This window comes from Phalaenopsis equestris, unplaced genomic scaffold (genome assembly GCF_001263595.1).
Source record: "Phalaenopsis equestris unplaced genomic scaffold, ASM126359v1 Scaffold000203, whole genome shotgun sequence".
Classification (NCBI taxonomy): domain Eukaryota; kingdom Viridiplantae; phylum Streptophyta; class Magnoliopsida; order Asparagales; family Orchidaceae; genus Phalaenopsis; species Phalaenopsis equestris.
Window position 1 is genome coordinate 2,470,384 of NW_018164645.1, and position 20,393 is coordinate 2,490,776.

General features: G+C 33.8%; 2 protein-coding genes across 7 annotated transcripts in view; one reads left to right on the forward strand and one right to left on the reverse strand.

Moving 5' to 3' along the window:
* The window catches only part of LOC110022891 (protein prenyltransferase alpha subunit repeat-containing protein 1), a 65,029-nt gene extending 44,682 nt beyond the window's left edge, over nt 1-20,347 (reverse strand). For all 6 annotated transcript variants that reach the window (XM_020722040.1, XM_020722038.1, XM_020722035.1 and 3 more), the window contains exon 1: nt 20,148-20,347. The gene's annotated coding sequence lies outside the window, so the exon portion shown is untranslated. The remainder of the gene's footprint in view (nt 1-20,147) is intronic.
* Nucleotides 11,257-20,393, forward strand: part of LOC110022970 (delta-1-pyrroline-5-carboxylate synthase B-like) — a 33,956-nt gene continuing 24,819 nt past the window's right edge. The window contains exons 1-2 of the mRNA XM_020722146.1: nt 11,257-11,451; nt 11,560-11,610. Of these exons, the coding sequence (XP_020577805.1) occupies nt 11,257-11,451; nt 11,560-11,610 (246 nt within the window). The remainder of the gene's footprint in view (nt 11,452-11,559; nt 11,611-20,393) is intronic.

The window sequence follows — 20,393 nt, forward strand, 5'->3', positions numbered from 1 at the left end:
TCTATCACCAACTCTATTAATTTTTACAACATTATCTTTCAAACTCTTATCTATAATTACACCTACACCATTTCTAGTGCGACTCTTACCAGAATACCAAAGTTTAAAACCTAAATTATCAATCTCCTTAGCCTTTTCTCCCACCCACTTAGTTTCTTGAATACACAAGATATTAATTTTCCTATGAATACATAAGATATTAATATTACAATGATTAAATATCAATATTAATTTCATTTAAATAGCATCCACTTATTCCTAAAGAATGTAAACAAAATTTAGGGTTTTACCTTTCATCACAAGAAGAAATCTGCAATCTATCCTTCAAGAAACAAACCCCAAAAGTCATCTCCCTCTATTGTAGACACTTGATTGTCTCAAAGATTCCCTAACAAAATATTTTATTAGGTGTAAATTAAAAATCTAAATTTATAATTTATACTTACAATTAAATAAAACTTACCACTAAAATCTCTTTTAGCTCTCAACATCGTCGAAATCATCATATATCCTCTCACCCTCAAATTCTCAATCTCGAGTATCTGCCCTCACATTCGATCAGCCCAAGTTCCATTCAAGTGCTATCTCCTGTCTTAGTGTCTCTCGCTCTATGAAATCACGTTTGAGACACAATTTCTTCAGATCCTTACTATCGAAAGCACGAGCAATTCCGTGCTCTTCTCTTACATCTCCCTGCATCACACGAGATCTCTCACTCTGAAACATAGATCTTAGCACCTTCACCCTTTTCTCAGCTTGCACGGCTGGTTGTGCCTATTTAGTCTGTCGGATCACCAGTCACCATGATTACAAGCTTCTGCAACAGCTCAGGACTACTTGCTTAAATCTTATCCTTGGTTGCTTGCATCCCCTTCACCCAGCCAAATCAAACCAATTGGTGATTCCTCGCTTTTGCTCCTTCGCTCCCACTTCTTACTCATTTGTGATTTCAATTCTAGGAAACAAATCCATTCGGCTTCGCACATGGGGAAAACCCCTCGCCTTTCTTAGTTTCAAGGTCGTCATACAAAGATCAAATCTAGGGACAAATTATTAGCATCATTTGGCTAGGTAAGTGGAGATACCCTTATATTAACAAGTGCATATTATGCAAAAAAAAGAAGAATAGAAAGAGAAACAAGTTGTTGCCCATCAACTAGTACCCCAGAAACACCAAAAACTTTTATATAAAAATAGACTTGAAAAGAAAAAATTATGAAACTTCATATAAAAAAAAAATCAAAACATGAAAAACATTCAAGAGTAAGATCCATCAAAAGAAGATAAATAAACATTACAAAAAATCAAAATAGCATATGTAAGGTCAATCCTTTATGGGCCTTTAAGACTTAGCAAAAGCCCACCTAAATTTCCCCAATTGATGTTTGTCCATATTTACAGCAAGTGTGCAACTTAAGCACAATACCAAGAATTAGGACAATTTTCTGACAAAAGTATTACTTTGAAATTAAAATGTAACATACATGTAAAGACAAAATGCCCATTATAAATGTTGGCAAAGACTCATATATGTCTCAATCAAGTATCTCATAACCAGAGCAATTAAAATGTCAACGTCAATAAATTACTTTTCTTGAATACACAAGATATTAATTTTCCTATGAATACATAAGATATTAATATTACAATGATTAAATATCAATATTAATTTCATTTAAATAGCATCCACTTATTCCTAAAGAATGTAAACAAAATTTAGGGTTTTACCTTTCATCACAAGAAGAAATCTGCAATCTATCCTTCAAGAAATAAACCCCAAAGGTCATCTCCCTCTATTGTAGACACTTGATTGTCTCAAAGATTCCCTAACAAAATATTTTATTAAGTGTAAATTAAAAATCTAAATTTATAATTTATGATTACAATTAAATAAAACTTACCACTAAAATCTCTTTTAGCTCTCAACATCGTCGAAATCATCATATATCCTCTCACCTCAAATTTTCAATCTCGAGTATATGCCCTCACATTCGATCAACCCAAGTTCCCTTCGAGTGCTATCTCCTGCCTTAGTGTCTCTCGCTATGAAATCACGTTTGAGACACAATTTCTTCAGATCCATACAATCAAAAGCACAACGCAATTTCATTCTCTTCTCTTACATCTCCCTGCGTCACACGAGATCTGTCACTCTCAAACATAGATCTTAGCACCTTCACTCTCTTTTCAGCTTGCACGGCTGGTTGTGCCTATTTAGTCTGTCAGATCACCAGTCACCATGATTACAAGCTTCTGCAACAGCTCAGGACTACTTACTTAAATCTTATCCTTGGTTGCTTGCATCCCCTTCACCCAGCCAAATCAAACCAATTGGTGATTCCTCGCTTTTGCTCCTTCGCTCCCACTTCTTACTCATTTGTGATTTCAATTCTAGGAAACAAATCCATTCGGCTTCGCACATGGGGAAAACCCCTCGCCTTTCTTAGTTTCAAGGTCGTCATACAAAGATCAAATCTAGGGACAAATTATTAGCATCATTTGGCTAGGTAAGTGGAGATACCCTTATATTAACAAGTGCATATTATGCAAAAAAAAGAAGAAAAAAAAAAGAATAGAAAGAGAAACAAGTTGTTGCCCATCAACTAGAACGCTAGAAGCACCAAAAACTTTTATATAAAAATATACTGGAAAAGAAGAAATTATGAAACTTCATATAAAAAAAAAATCAAAACATGAAAAACATTCAAGAGTAAGATCCATCAAAAGAAGATAAATAAACATTACAAAAAATCAAAATAGCATATGTAAGGTCAATCCTTTATGGGCCTTTAAGACTTAGCAAAAGCCCACCTAAATTTCCCCAATTGATGTTTGTCCATATTTACAGCAAATGTGCAACTTAAGCACAATACCAAGAATTAGGACAATTTTCTGACAAAAGTATTACATTGAAATTAAAATGTAACATACATGTAAAGACAAAATGCCCATTATAAATGTTGGCAAAGACTCATATATGTCTCAATCAAGTATCTCATAACCAGAGCAATTAAAATGTCAACGTCAATAAATTACTTGAGAAAATTTGCACAAATGAATTTGTTTGTTGTTTTCAATTACAAGAATAGGAGAATAGTTGAGCGTACTTCATTCCAAAATTTATATAATCCTAGCAAAGTCAAGGATTGAAAAAAACATAAAATTAATTATGATAATGACATTAATAAGTTTTTCTTTATACAATTTGGTAACTCGTGTGGATTGGTGAGGAGGTAGCAAAGATCGAACAAATCCATGAGGTGGAGGAAAAAGGGAGGTGGCTGATGTAGGTTCAGGAGGGCGGAGATGGTAGGCGGAGGTAGTGCAAGTCCAAGGGCCAAGGATGGAAAAAGAACTTAAGAGTCGAACCACCGGATGGGGGTGAAATTTTGAGGTAGATTGGGGACTGAGGCTAGGACTCTTTCCACGCTTCCTCAATAATGAACAAATGGATGTTATCAATCTTAAGCTTGCTAGATTATTTTGGAAAGACTTCTCCTAAAAATCCTTTGCAAAGAATGTACCTAAATTATTTACTTATGAGTACGAAAGAGTATATATGAGACCATCACCATGCTTTTCCTTTATAATGTAGTTATTAACTCAATGTACTTTGTATGACCATGTTACATTGCATGAGATTATGTGCAATATTGATGTTTGACTTGCTGCAATAATAGAGCCACATTGGACCTTTCCATTCAACCTTTAAATCTTTGAGAATAAATCTTAGCCATAATAAATTATAAATTTCTAGTGTCATTGATCTAATTTCAATTTCTATGCTAAATATTGTCACTACCTTTTTTTTTTGTTGTACAAGTCATAAGATTGTTTGGTAAGAATGTTCAATATCCTAAAGTTAACAAGCTACCAACCAGCATAATCTGCATATGTGTTTATGCTTCAAGAGTGAGAGACTTGAATAGAATTCCTTTACCCGTGAGTTTTTTTAAAATATTATAGAATTTTAAGCATTGCTCTAATATGAGAGTCCTTAAGATTGTGCATGAACAGTCTAGCAAAAAAGGACAACATAAGAACGTTGAATCTAGCAAATGATTAGTAGATAAGTTTTCTCCAAGTCAGTAATAGGTCTTTTCCACTATTGTATCTTCTAGAACATCTCCAAATTTAAGATTGAATTCTATAGATCTATTAACATTCTTGCATCCCAACAGGTATGAATCTTTACTTAAATTCTCTTGCATTATGTTGTGATATAAAAAATTAAATATTAAGTGTGCGCTAACACAATACCAAAAAAAATCTTTTAGCTTTGGCTAATTGGTTGACATGCAATACTTGGAGCAATCTTTTATTTAAGTTACACATTCCTTCTAAGTCACCACATCTATCGATAACATCATCAGTATAACTAATAATGTTGAGACTCCTTAAAGCAATGCACTTTCAAAATTGTGTATGAGTTCCTTGACTTTGTTTGCAACCTGTGTTGACTATTATGCTGACAAATCTTCTGAATCAAGCCCAACAAGATTGTTTCATCCCGTATAATGCATTGTTTAGCTTACATACATTTTATTCTAAATTTGAATAAAATTCTAGTGATATAAGAAAGCACTTAATATTACATTACTATGTTTCTTCAATTCATATTAGCAACAAATGAGAAAACACTTTAAAACAACTTTTATTTTAAGAACCAGAGAAGAATTTTAAAGTTATCAATCTCATAAGATTGAGTTTGCCTTCAGCAGCTAATCTATCCTTATATATTTTTAATGAATTAACTAATTTGTAATTTATAGTAACAATCAGTTAACATCCCAGTAGTTTCTTTCTCTAGGTAACTGTACCAAATCTCAGGTTGTTTCCTCAAAGAACTTAATTCTTCTCCTAAATAATATTATTCTGATTATAATTCTTTAATGTCATCTTAAGAAATAGAAATGGCATGCAAGCCAGTAAGAAGGTTTGGCGATTATAAGAAAGACTTCATATGATAAAAATAAGTGCAAGGAATGGCAAATGGAAGTTCTTGTTTCTTTGTTACTAAAGCTCCTTTCAGTTGCAGGTTCAATATTCACACAGGAAACTAGCCAGCGTAAATTAATTCGAATGATTTGACTAGCTTAGATTGAGGTATTAATGCATTTCTTCTTAAGAAAACCTATAATGGACGAGTAGAAACTGATCTGGGTAAGAGCAAATGATTCTAGGATATAATTGCTTGGTGGTGAGTGACAAAGAAGGACAATCCAAGTGAAAGAAATCTGTCTATATCAATAGTGAACAATAAATTATGGGCGGGCAAGCCATATATATTAAAACCAAATCTTATATTTATTGGATTAAAGAGTTTAAAAAAAGAGAGGAAAAATCAAAATTTGCATGGAACATTCTTAATCCTAGAATTACTCAAGATGATAAAGACCTTTGTTTAGCACGTTTAGCCATCCTAATTGTGCCAAGACAAAATATGTAGGGCAAAAACATAACTCTATACTTTTGTTGGATTCAGGTTGGCTCGCCAACCCAAAATTAACCCATAAATTTAAAATTGAGCATCAAATCAAATCTTGACCTAAGTTTGACCCAAATAGCTACTTTATCTTATATTAAATGGGTTATCCGGGTTAATTTCAGGTTATAATTTCTAAACCGTTTAATAAATGGGTCAGGCTTTAGGCATGCATACTTGGTCGGGTCAAATTTAGGTAAAATACAAACCATACCCGCCAATCGGAATTGTCGCCCCAACTTGACCGGCCATAATTGTTAAAGATCCAACTTCAACATCAATATCTTTATTGCAAGGATAAAGAGTACATTAAATAATTTAAAAAAAATATAGTCATATAGTGTAGCTTTTGAATCAATTATTAAGTAGCTAAAAATACATGTCTCTGAGACCACAAAAGTGTAAAAAAGAGATAATATTTAAGAATGCTAGAATATAATATATAAAAATTTTTCCAAGCAATACAATTAAGTTTTCAATTTTTTAGTTTCTATGAGGACTCTAAAGGGCAATTCATTAACGTTTAAGTTTGCCAATGTACAATATATATTTTATAAAAATGTCTGCATTGTGTCTCTCTTCTCCATGTTATCTAATTTTTGTTTTATGGATTGCCGTGAATTTTTTAACATCCTTCGTTTGCATATCAAGCCTTCTTTTTTTACAATATGTGTCAAAAGTATATTTATTGATTATATTTACTTGGGTTGATGGTTTATCTTCCTTCATATGGACATTGAGTTATAATTTTTTATATCAATGACCTTTGATAATAAGGCCAAACCTCTACGGGGTTGTTGGTGATAATGACTCCTATTTCTTCTCCAGTCTCAATTAATAATGATAGATCCTCCTTTCAAGAATTTGTGTTTCAAGAATTTGTACTCTTATAACATAAAATACAATGTTCACTCTGTTTATAAAAAAAATCTTTAAGAAAAGTTGCATCTTTATTGTATTTCATTTGGATGAATTGATAATAATCCATTGTTTGTAGCATACTTTGCAATAAATTGTAATACTTTATGATAGATCATCCTTTTTGTCATGTAAAGGAGATCTTGTTCTTGATTTCATATATATATATATATATGGTTTATTCAATGAAAGAACAAGGATGTATCATCCATCTTCAACTGCACATCACTAAAGAGTCTTGTTGATCCAATCTTTAAACATGATATCTCCTAGCTCAATTTTGGTTGCTACTAAATGACACAAAATTTCATCTTCTTTTCAAGAATGCGCAAACCAATTATGATGACATCATATATTAATTTTTCACTCGATCAATATTTTAAACAGATGTTTTTTTAACTCCATTAGATTCAAATTACATCCAACAAATCTAATGGAACCTAAAATGGAGGGAATAGGGTAGTTTGGTTATCAAAAGAAAGGGAAAATTATGACAGCAGTGTTTTTGAAGTAGGAAAAAAATATTTATGTTTAAAAAATTAAGAAGATGACACAAATTGGAGAATAGTTGAATGTATTTTATTCCAACAATCGTGTAGAATTTATACAACGCTAGGAAAGCTTCTAATACGAAATATGCAAAATAAATGATTAAAAAATAACTACAAATTTATTACAATAAGATTGCCCATGTATAGTTTACTGTTAAATCAAATAGCTCACAAGAATTGGTGAAAAAACAGAAAGAATCCCAATGATATCTGAGGTGATAAGGAGGCTATTGCAGGTCTAATAGGACAGAGATGGACGTAAAGGTGTAGCAGGTCTAAGAGATCAGCAATAAAGGGAAGCTAATGGCGGAGCCCCTTAAGAGCGGAAGCATGGGAACAAAAAAAAAAAGAATCTGCTAGTTGGAGTGCAAGCTAGTGGCATTTTCAAAGTTAAGGTTACATCCATCTTTGACACCTGTATTAATATGATTTTCCTAGTTTTTTTCATTATTTTCTTTTTCTTCTTACTTCCACTACACTTTGCTCTCCATTGTTTGGTCAAATTAATAAATTATATCCACAATTACAAGTAGCCCTTTATATTTGCAAAGCTCAGCATAGATAAACCTAAATCCATTATAAGGTGCATTCAACCAGTCTGACCTCCAATTTATGAAGCATGGTTACACATTTTAAAAGGATAATTAAACCTCTCCTTAACTACCAAAAAAGTATGAGCAGTGTGCCCTTAGTCCCGAGGCGTTAGTCTAGCATACCCTACACCTGATCACCCTCGCGATCATATGTGGCATCTCATCTCAAGATCACTTTGCAAGCTTTGGCCATCCGATGCATTAGTCTCGCTTAGCTTAGAAACCCCTGCAACTCAGATACATTCATCCTCACCTCCAATGCATTGTCATTGTGCAGATGAATCTGTGCATACTTGATTGCTTGTTCGCTAGACTTTTGGTATGGCCTTTTGGTGAGCCTTCTTACGAGTTGTTTTTGACAGCAACATTGTCCCAAGGCATTGGTGATACTGGAGTAACCCAAAAAATAATCAAATATTATTATTATTGCTTGAATTTAGAAAGAGGCAAAACAAAGATTCATAAAACTGAAAATAAAATAACATGAATACAAACGAGACCCTTGGGCGGGCGCGAAGGTGATGAACCACAGCAGCACAACAAGTGTAGGGGTGGTTTGAGAGGCTATGGCAGCATTTAGGTGGAGGGCAGGGAGGATGAGGTAGCACCCTGCTAGAAAGGTTCCGAGGTACTGGAAGAGTATAGAAAAGATTGGAGACAATAAGGATGGGGCTAAAATGATGGCTGCAATAGAGAGAAGGCTTGGTGAGGTCTACAGCAGTTAGGGACTATGCAGAAGGGCTGGCGACAGGGAATTAGGTGCAAGGAAGGTTGACGACAGCAGAGAAGAGGGAGTATGGTGACGGATTGAGAGAGCCACCATCTCAAAGCAGGATACAGTCGGAGCACCACATGTCCTCGAATACAGCTCTAACAAGAAAGGAGATGTCTGACGGCTGAACTTTGAAATCAAAAAGAGCAAAAATGGACCCTAAACCACACAAACAGCATATAAATAGTGCTAAAGTAAAATAGGAGAGGGGAGAGAAGGGGGTCGAGCCGACCGGTCCAACCTCCTACTGGATTGAGATCCCTACTTAACCGATCGGGCCGGTTCAACCAGGCCAAGCCTCGCTTTATTTGGTATGTTGTTTATCCTTGTTACCTAGAGAAACCTCCGTTGCTCAACCATTTTCTTTTGTTACCCCTTAGGTAGACTTTTGCAACTTCTCGCATATTCATGGTCATACTCGATCACTTTAGTTGTCCTCTGTTTGGGCTATTTCCATGTTCCCTATTCGCTCAAAGCGGTTTGGTATCTCGTCTTCCACTACACTTCTCCTAGCTGTTGTTTCCCCTTCCCAACTGCACTCCCACGGCCTTTCCCATTGTGGCATGCACTTCCCTGCTCGTTGTCCACCATCCTAAAGTGTTGGCGAGTCTTCCCAACTGTTGTTCCATCTTCCCAGCTTGCTGCTCCACCTTCCAACCCACCTTCCAGCCACCCCATAGACATTCTCGCCCCCCTAACTTGCTGCCCCCTAATTGAGTTCACCTTCCAACCTCTGTCGACCCCTCTCCTACATCATCCTTGTTGTCACAAGCCGCCAGGTCCACCTCGCTGACTTCCACCACTATGGGAATACACCTTAGAGGTGTTTGCATGTATCGTGTATGTTTTGTGTCATTATTTTTTATTGAGTTTTGTTGTAACCCTATTTTTCTAACAATAAAAATTTAATTTTGTGTTTTCACTATTTTTCCTACTAGTTCTGCTATTATTTGGCATCAGAGCTAGCTCTAGTCTAATCCTAGGGTTTCAAGCATCCGCCCACCCAAGCCACATTCACCCAATTTTTTCTTTCAATCCCCAACCCTAACTATAACACCGCGGAGAGATGTACTAGGCCCAACTCGAGAAGAGATTCAACAAGAAATTTGTCGTCTGCAACAGATTAGCCGAGTTGGATGACAGGAACCAGGATGAGATTACCTTCTACCGTGATTAAGAAAGTTGAGGGGAAGGCAGGAACGTCTATGAATTTGTTCCACAGGGAAGATCACAATAACGAGAAATATCAACAACATCTTTTTGGTATCCAATATAAAAGGAGGCTGAGAGAAGAGGCCCCTAATAGAGGTCAGCAGAACTTTAGCATCAAGATGGACCTCCCAGAATTTAGAGGAGGTATTGACCCCGATGAGTTTATCGATTAGTTGCAATCAAACTAACGGATTTCTTAATATAAAGACATACCAAAGAACAAACAAGTCAAGCTAGCTAAGATTAAACTAAAAAAAAATGTCTACTTATGATGAGAAAATCTACAAAGGCGGAGGAAAATAGAAGGCATTGAGAAGATAACTAAGTAGAAGAAGATGAAGCAGGCAATGTAGAAAAAGTACCTCCCACCCCGCTATCGTCGGGATATGTTTCTAAAACTCTACAACTTGTAGCAAAGAAATCCTTCAGCGAAGGAATTCACAGCCCAATTCGATCACTTACAGCTAAAGTGTTAACTGGTAGAGCTGAAAGAGCATGCAGTAGTCTGATATCTTTGGGGACTGAAGTCTATCATTAGCAATGTGGTGCAACTACAGCCGTGTTGGATGTTGGGAGATGTCCAGACATTAGCCTTAGAGGTGGAAAGACAGCAGAAGTAGAGCAGACAACAATCATCCTTCAGGCAACAAGCTTAAGGCAAATAATCTCCTACAATTACCATGATTGACAAGGGTATCACTAGAGACACAAGCAAAGTCGAAAAAGGGAATGACACTTGGGATCAAAGAGGGAAGAAACAGGAGAAGGGCAGCTCCTCCAACACGGTACCGACCAAGAAGTGTTACCAATGCCACGGATACGACCACATAGCCTCCAACTATCCCACGAGCAGGGCAATTACTCTCACAGATCAAGGCGTCGTGAAAGAGATGACCAAAGAAGGGAAAGCTAAGGAACAGGGCGAGGAGTATGAACTCCCACTTGATGAAGGAGAAGTGCTCGTGATTCGACGGATCCTGCAAACCGAGGACATGAGGGATCCGCATTGGCTTTGCCACAAAATATTCTAGACGCGATGCATAGTAAATAGAGAGGTATGCAACCTCATCATCGACAGCGGGAGCAGAAAGAACGTGACATCGACACAGATGGTAGAAAAATTATAACTTACGACTCAAAGGCATTCCCATTCGTATTCACTGACATGGCTAAAAGAGAATCGGGATAACATCAACCGAAGATACTTAGTAGAGTTTTTGATTGGAAGTCAGCTACAGGACCAGGTGTGGTGCAAAATGGTTTCAATGGATGCATGCCCTTTCAGCAGAACAACGTCAGTGGAACCAGATTTACCGGCAACACTGAATGAGTGGACCAAGACACTGACTCCTAACACGAAACAAAAATGACAAAAAAAAATTTCAGAGCATCGCACTCAATACCGTATCGCCAACAACACCACAGGGCAGGAGGGTTCAGGCCACTCTCACGGCACAAGACTGAACCGCATGTGAGCAAATTTGGGAAAATTTAATAATACATGCAGGGCACGCAGCTCGAAAAGATGGGATTGAGGTGGATGTTTGTTCATACGTGAGAAAAGACCCTCAAGTATCTTGGGAAACAGTGCAGTCGCCAGTGTGATCCATGAGTGACTGACAACAAAACGGAAGCTTCGACCTATGAAGTTGAAGCTCCCACAACTCTTGGAAACTAATGCAGGTGATAACTACATCCCTAACACGGGTCGCTAATAGTGCCCTAATGCGGACGCTAAAACAGCGCCCGACCACGAGTGCTAATTGCCATGGGGGCCAACCCGCGAACCTCGCGAAAAAGCACGACAGCGGGAGAACCCTCGGGCAGGAAGAACAACAATCCGGAGAGGAAGCTTTGCATGTTGCCGCACCCGTGAAGTATGCTATGTATTCTTCTTGCCCTCCCACCCCTTCATTTCATGTAAAAGTTTCCTAGGAGTTTATAAATTGTTGTCCTCTGTGTATGGGAGTCGGTCTTTGCGAGGTTTGTTTTCAGTTTTACTTAGTGAAATCATTTTCCCATTTGTAGAGCTGTATTCAAGGAGATGGTGGTGCTATGGTTATATCCTACTTCGAAATAGTAATGTTATCTTCCCTTTTCATCTTCCCTAACTCTTCTCCTCAACTCATCCTAACACTCGGCTTGTTGTCAACTTCTTTGACCGCTATTTTCTCAGACCAACCGCACTCCCACGGCCTTTCCCATTGTTGCATGCACTTTCCCGCTCGCCATCCACCCTCCTAAATTGTCGGTGAGTTTTCCCAATTGTTGTCCCATCTTCCTAGCTTGTTACTCCACCTTCAAAGCTACCTCCCAGCCGCCCAACAGACGTTGTTGCCCCCTCTAGATCAACTTCCAACCCCTACCGACCCCTCTCCTGCACCTTGTTGTAGCAAGTCGTCGGACCCACCTCGCCGACCTCCACCGCTTGGGAATACACCTTAGAGGTGTTTACTTGTGTCGTGTATGTTTTGTGCTATTATTTTTCTGTTGAGTTGTCTCGTTACCTTATTTTTCCAATTAATAAAAGTTTGTTTTTGTGTTTCCATAGTTTTTCCTACTAGTTTTGGTATCACATACGTAACAAAAAATCTCTCATCGGCACAAAACAATCCTCCATTTTTCTTTCATCAAACTTCTACAAACCATCAACATAAACAACCTTCTTGTTTTCAAGGCAAACATGTTCTTCTCTTTTCTGATGAAGAAATATCTGAGCTTGCTAGACCTCTCGACTTTTCACTTATTGGAAATTTCTCTATGAGTAGGCCTAGAATTGAGATAATTCACAAGTTCTTGGATGGTTTAAAAAGTATTAGTGATTACTCTGTTGGGATTATTGATCCTAGACAAATCATCATAAAACTTGCATTACCAGCAAGGCGTCTTCTCTCGATGCTCTTATTATATTAGTAGATTTTCAATGTGCTTGTTAAATTGATCCGCTGATTTTGATTATACGATGAAACCTATTATCGCTCGCGTTTGGATCTCTTTTTCACAACTGGGCCTATACTATTTCAACCAATCTATCATACTCACTATAGCTTTCATTTTTGAAAGGCCATAACAAATAAATGCTACAATAGCTCCTTTTATTAGGCCCCTATGGCTAGTCTTAGTGGAATTAGATGTTAAAACATTATTTCATATAGAGGTGTGGATTGGATCCCGATCGTCCAAATATTGGCATTACATGAAATTTAAAAATATTCCTTCATATTATTCTTTATAATTTTGAGCCCCAAATTTTTGGAAGCTTTAAGGCACATCCTAAATTAAAGCTTTCAAAATTTTCATCACAAACTCTCCATATGATGCTCGAATTGATTCTCCTAGTTGTTTAGCAGAAGACCTCTCTCATCTAACCAAACCTAGTCTCAAAATCTCAAACCAAAGTCATTGATTGAAATTTCTGCTTTGTTAGGCCCTTGGTGTTAATCTCTGCAATTGTTAATACTATAGATGAGAATACTCTGCAAGTGCTTGAAATGCCACAGCTTCATCCAATTTGTAAGCAAAATGACGTTCATTTATGACAGTAGGATTCTGATTCTAATTAGAGCATTTAGAGTCTTGATTCACTGATAGATAAAAGATTTCATATTCTTTATAAGAGGTAGGAATCAAAAGAAATTTTATTGTCACCTCTAATATTCACTACACTTCAAAGCTAAGTGATCTAAATGATCCTCTAGTATTATGTTGTATTTCTCTTTCTAAATTAACATTTTTGTTAAATACACTTCATGTAATCTTCTCCTTGTCTAACTAACAAAATTAACTTAGATTATAAATAAAATAAAACCTATCCTTAACTGCCAAAAAATATGTCCTTAACTACCAATTTCTCAAAACAGGCCAATTTGATTATATTCAATACACTTCGTTGATTATATCCACATATTCCTAGCAAATTTATATGCCCTTAACACCACATCAAATATCAAAAAATTATTCTAAACCATAGTACAATTGGACCCATCTTGGCCAAACCCAAAACCAAGTTTCTAGACCTATAACCAAAGCTAACACAATCGATACACAACCCTGTTCAATATTGAGCTTATCAAATTGTGGACTATCAACTCCATAAGTAAATTTCACCTCATTTCACTCTTCTTTCATCACAAACTTTTAATCTTGCATTTTATATTCTTAAGAAGAGCATATATTTAATCAAAATCTTATCAACATTCAAAATTATGGAGCTCTTATAATCATCATTACTTGTTACAAATCTTACTACTTGTTACAAATCTTACATAGCAGAAAAATCACCAATGCCAGTCTTAGGCTCCTTTTTCACCTAAAATAGTAAACAAAGCTATATCTTCAATCCATGAACATCAATTACATATTGACCATGTCAATTAATCATTACATAACCACATTCACTAGTGGTGTAAATGAGCCAAGCTTGAGCGAGCCCTGTGTTTGTTCGTGCAAGGCTCGTTCAATTTTTTTTTTTGTTCGAAATCAACTTGCATTCGAAATGTTTGTTGCATGGTATGTTCATATTTGGCTCTATTTAAATCCATTTCTTCACTTTTTAGCTTGCTTAAATTTAGCTCCTATGATTTAAAAATAATAAATTTTAACGTTTTTTAAAATACTGCGTACACAATCAATATAAAAAGTTAAAATAAATATTATTTATTTAATTATTTAATTATTTAGAGTCAAGACAAGCGAAATACAAAAAAAATGTCTATTTGTGTTCAGCTCGTTTATAAATTGAGCTAAAAAAAATTGTGTTCGACTTGAGTGCTTAATATATAAATCGAAAACAAACTACTTAAAGAGTCAAACATGAACTATTTACAAACAACAAGCTTTATTGACAGCCCAAAAACTCCATATAAAATGCTTGAATAGAGATTCTCTAACTTTAAAATATCCTTTAAATGATCAATTTGCTACTTCCATCAGAAAAGATATTGAGTGATTCAGTTTACAAAAGGTTAAGATGAAATATTATCTCCAATTCATTCCCTTGGCCTAAACACATATCCAATACATTTTCACTCTTCAAAGCTAAATAAGTTGAGATACCAAAAATTTCTACAATGACGAGCCATTTTATGAAAAGGAAAATGGTGATTTTTCGATTTTCGAACTAGAGATTGTAGATAATTTTGAGCTTTGCATTCCTCCATAAGTTGCCCTTCAAGTTAATTTCTCCTAGGCCCAAAACGTTGGAGGTTGTAAAGATTCTTTCCATGATAGTAGTAAGCTATATACCGATATTTTGAATTTTAAAGCACATCTACATATTTAAGTTATTAACTTGATATTGCCTATCTTGCATGAAAAAAACCAAAGTGCCAGTGGATTCTAAATTTTATTCCTCGTGACAACTAACAACTTTCATCCCATATTGTTGGCCATAAGTTACTACTTATGGGTAAACTTCAATTCTAAAATTATAAAGGCTAATTCAGTTTATGTGTTAGCTAGTTCATTTGAAGACTCCACCAAACTCTTCAAAAGAGAATTTTTTTCTTGGGGGTGAGGATGTAGAGCAATTAGAACGAATTTGCATGATTAGATTATGTTATACTTTAAAGATGTTACCAATTCCATCTCAAATTGTTTGGCCTCAACTAGAGATCAGCTCAAATACATCCAATTTGATCTCAATCCAAGCCAAATCAGGTTATGAACTGGCTCAATCTAATCTCCATTTGAATCATGAAAGACTCGTTAATTTCAACTCAAGCTTAATGCAAGCCATAAATCTATCTCCTTGTTGGAGTTTTCTAGAAATAGCATCTAAAGGTGTGCATTAGGTTATTTCATTTCAACAAATCAATCAAACCAACAGGTTTTGGTAATGATGACTTTAGTTATGTCACCTAGAAAACTGAACTGACAAAATCAATTTAAAAAACTCAAAGAAACAAAAAACTAAATGAATTTCTTCAACCAAAACATTTTCATATTATGTACAATAACTTGCTCTTAAAAAAAGTGGTTTGTTACAACTACCGCAAAACTTTCTAAATAAAAAAAATTTAAATTGTACAAAAAAACATCATCAAAAACAAAAAAATTAGAAGCTTGACAGATAACGCTATCAAAATTTGCAAATGCTAAGGCTCTAAAATTAGAATATATAAAAAAATGAAGCAGTGCTCTATGGTCAAAAGCTAATGTTTATTGAACAGAAGATGAGAGAAGGAAATAATAAGAGAAATGGCTTCTACCATAGCATAAGGAAAGAAAGCTCAATGGTATGAAAACCTAAGTTGACATTGGCGGTTGATGTTCAAATTGCAACTTGTCGCTTCACTGGACGGAAATCAACAATGTGAGGAGAGGATGCAGGCTCTTGGCGTCTCATGAGCCATAGCATGAAAACAAGATGAGCAATCGTAAGAGTTGTTGGAGATTGGATTTGAGCAAGTATTAACTTAAACCCTTCCAAACAACAACAACAACAAAAAAAAAGCCTTAATCACACTACTTGGGGTCGGCTACATGAATCTTTTTTCTCCGATGCGTCCTAGTTAATGTCATATTTTCATTTAGTACTAATAAATTAGGATCATTTTTTATACAACAAGCTCAAGTCTTCCTAGGTCTCCCTCTATGATCAAATATCTTTCAAGATTTAGCTCGCTTATGATTTATTAATTTTATATTTATTAGATTTATTAAATCCTGCTCAACATGAATTGTACCCAAACAGTTAATCTAAATTTAAATAAATTTGACACATATCATATCAAATATCTTTCAAGATTTAGCTCGCTTATGATTTATTAATTTTATATTTATTAGATTTATTAAATCCTGCTCAACATGAATTGTACCCAAACAGTTAATCTAAATTTAAATAAATTTGACACATATCATATCAAATATCTTTCAAGATTTAGCTCGCTTATGATTTATTAATTTTATATTTATTAGATTTATTAAATCCTGCTCAACATGAATTGTACCCAAACAGTTAATCTAAATTTAAATAAATTTGACACATATCATATCAAATATCTTTCAAGATTTAGCTCGCTTATGATTTATTAATTTTATATTTATTAGATTTATTAAATCCTGCTCAACATGAATTGTACCCAAACAGTTAATCTAAATTTAAATAAATTTGACACATATCATATCAAATATCTTTCAAGATTTAGCTCGCTTATGATTTATTAATTTTATATTTATTAGATTTATTAAATCCTGCTCAACATGAATTGTACCCAAACAGTTAATCTAAATTTAAATAAATTTGACACATATCATATCAAATATCTTTCAAGATTTAGCTCGCTTATGATTTATTAATTTTATATTTATTAGATTTATTAAATCCTGCTCAACATGAATTGTACCCAAACAGTTAATCTAAATTTAAATAAATTTGACACATATCATATCAAATATCTTTCAAGATTTAGCTCGCTTATGATTTATTAATTTTATATTTATTAGATTTATTAAATCCTGCTCAACATGAATTGTACCCAAACAGTTAATCTAAATTTAAATAAATTTGACACATATCATATCAAATATCTTTCAAGATTTAGCTCGCTTATGATTTATTAATTTTATATTTATTAGATTTATTAAATCCTGCTCAACATGAATTGTACCCAAACAGTTAATCTAAATTTAAATAAATTTGACACATATCATATCAAATATCTTTCAAGATTTAGCTCGCTTATGATTTATTAATTTTATATTTATTAGATTTATTAAATCCTGCTCAACATGAATTGTACCCAAACAGTTAATCTAAATTTAAATAAATTTGACACATATCATATCAAATATCTTTCAAGATTTAGCTCGCTTATGATTTATTAATTTTATATTTATTAGATTTATTAAATCCTGCTCAACATGAATTGTACCCAAACAGTTAATCTAAATTTAAATAAATTTGACACATATCATATCAAATATCTTTCAAGATTTAGCTCGCTTATGATTTATTAATTTTATATTTATTAGATTTATTAAATCCTGCTCAACATGAATTGTACCCAAACAGTTAATCTAAATTTAAATAAATTTGACACATATCATATCAAATATCTTTCAAGATTTAGCTCGCTTATGATTTATTAATTTTATATTTATTAGATTTATTAAATCCTGCTCAACATGAATTGTACCCAAACAGTTAATCTAAATTTAAATAAATTTGACACATATCATATCAAATATCTTTCAAGATTTAGCTCGCTTATGATTTATTAATTTTATATTTATTAGATTTATTAAATCCTGCTCAACATGAATTGTACCCAAACAGTTAATCTAAATTTAAATAAATTTGACACATATCATATCAAATATCTTTCAAGATTTAGCTCGCTTATGATTTATTAATTTTATATTTATTAGATTTATTAAATCCTGCTCAACATGAATTGTACCCAAACAGTTAATCTAAATTTAAATAAATTTGACACATATCATATCAAATATCTTTCAAGATTTAGCTCGCATATAATTTATTAATTTTATATTTATTAGATTTATTAAATCCTGCTCAAGTTATATTCTACTATTGACAAACAAACCTATAGGAGGTTGAGAGAAGGTAATCCAACAGAAATAGGAAAATATTTTGTCAATTTTAAACCCTTCCAAACAATAGGAAAAAAAAATTTAATCCTACAGAATTTAAATCTTTTTTCTCCCTGTTTGACCTTAAAACAAGATTTAATAATTCCAGGATTGGGAAAATTTTGAATAAAATACCCAAGCCTTATGAATTTCTTTTCTCCTTCAAGGGTTGTTGACCCGGTCACCGCCTTCTCCACCCTTCAACGAGCTAGTCCCACAAATTAACTGGCTTTGTTGTCGTTGATGGTCTCTGTAATTTGGGAAGAATGACAAGTGTTCTAAAGTAGCGTGTCATTGTCAGTTTAAAATCGGCCAAGGGGTGCACATGGTCGAGTTTAAATATATTAATTAAGATCTACAATAATAACTAAATTTAATATTAATTCATTGATAGAATAAATTAATTACAATTTTAATTAATTTTAATATATAATGCCAATTAACAAAAAAAATCACTTTATAAAAACTAATTATTAGTAATCCAATTTGATAACAAAAAATTATAAATTTTAATTAGCTTTATAAATTACTAAATAATGATTAGTTAGGATAGTAATAAGATTATTTAATTATATCTTAATTAACATAATAAGAATTCATAACAAAAAAATTAATATTCAATCAAATAAATTAGAGATAAAAGCAGAAATTAAAATAATAAATAAATGAAATTTAACTATTAAATTATATAATTAAAAAAAATTAACTTAAATAAATTAATATTGTTTTGAATTTAATTTATCTTAATGAAACTTATTGCTTAATTACTTAGAATTTTATTAATTATTGATTATCATTAATTATTGTACCCAAACAGTTAATCTAAATTTAAATAAATTTGACACATATCATATCAAATATCTTTCAAGATTTAGCTCGCTTATGATTTATTAATTTTATATTTATTAGATTTATTAAATCCTGCTCAACATGAATTGTACCCAAACAGTTAATCTAAATTTAAATAAATTTGACACATATCATATCAAATATCTTTCAAGATTTAGCTCGCTTATGATTTATTAATTTTATATTTATTAGATTTATTAAATCCTGCTCAACATGAATTGTACCCAAACAGTTAATCTAAATTTAAATAAATTTGACACATATCATATCAAATATCTTTCAAGATTTAGCTCGCATATAATTTATTAATTTTATATTTATTAGATTTATTAAATCCTGCTCAAGTTATATTCTACTATTGACAAACAAACCTATAGGAGGTTGAGAGAAGAGATAATGCATCTTCATAGGAAGATTTCCGATGTCAACACATCATGGGCCTGCATTTCTCTTGAAAGCTTAAACATGGAGGTAGACATCTTTGGGGTGTGTAAATAAGAAGTGGAGCTACACGGTGATGTGAAAAACGTTAACTGTTGACAATAACAAAAATTGTTTGGTTCAATTTAAATTTTCTACAAATTGAATCAAATGAGGCCTCCTGTTAACATGTTATTTTTCACTCAAAGACTCGACCTAACACCACAATGGGCATAAATAAGCTATAAAGTCAAAAGAAGCAAATCCTTCATGTCTTCTTCTTTATAGAAGTGATGACTCATTACTCGTTAAGCCATATTTTAATAGCCAGCAAATGAGATATCATATTAACATGTTTTTTTCCACTCAAAAACTCGTCCTCATTATCTCTTTGCCCTCTACTTTTGACATCATCACCTATCAGACTTCACATGGCATCAGCTCAATTAATAACCATTTTATGCCATTTACAACATCTGCAATTGCTGCATACAACTAATTTAATTGCACACGCACCATGTACATGTTGATAGTCTAAGGGGCTGTTTAGTAGCGGGATTTTAGAAGGATTTAAGCAGGATTTAACCTTGACCATTCCAAACGGCAAAGATTACAACTTTAAATCCTACAGACTTCAAAATCCTGTTTTTCCTCCGTTTTGTAAATCCGGTTGGAACACGGATTTACGGGATTTAGAGGAGCTAAAAAGCGCGAATGCGGGTGGGAGAAAGGGAAACAAATACGAGGGTTACCTTCTTCAATGGTTTCGGGTAGGAGATGAGCGGAAGGAGGAGAAAGATGAGAGTTTCGAAGGTCTTTGTACGCTGCGATCCTGCCGTTTCCTTCTCAGCTAACTCTAGTCGCGCCTGTATCGCTAGGGTTTTGGCCCCGATGTGGCGAAGGGGAAGGTAGGCATGGTTTCGAGCAAAACCGGAGGAAAGGGCCGCAGAGGAGAACGGGATGGATAAGTTTAGGGCTTTGCTTCAATTGCTATATAT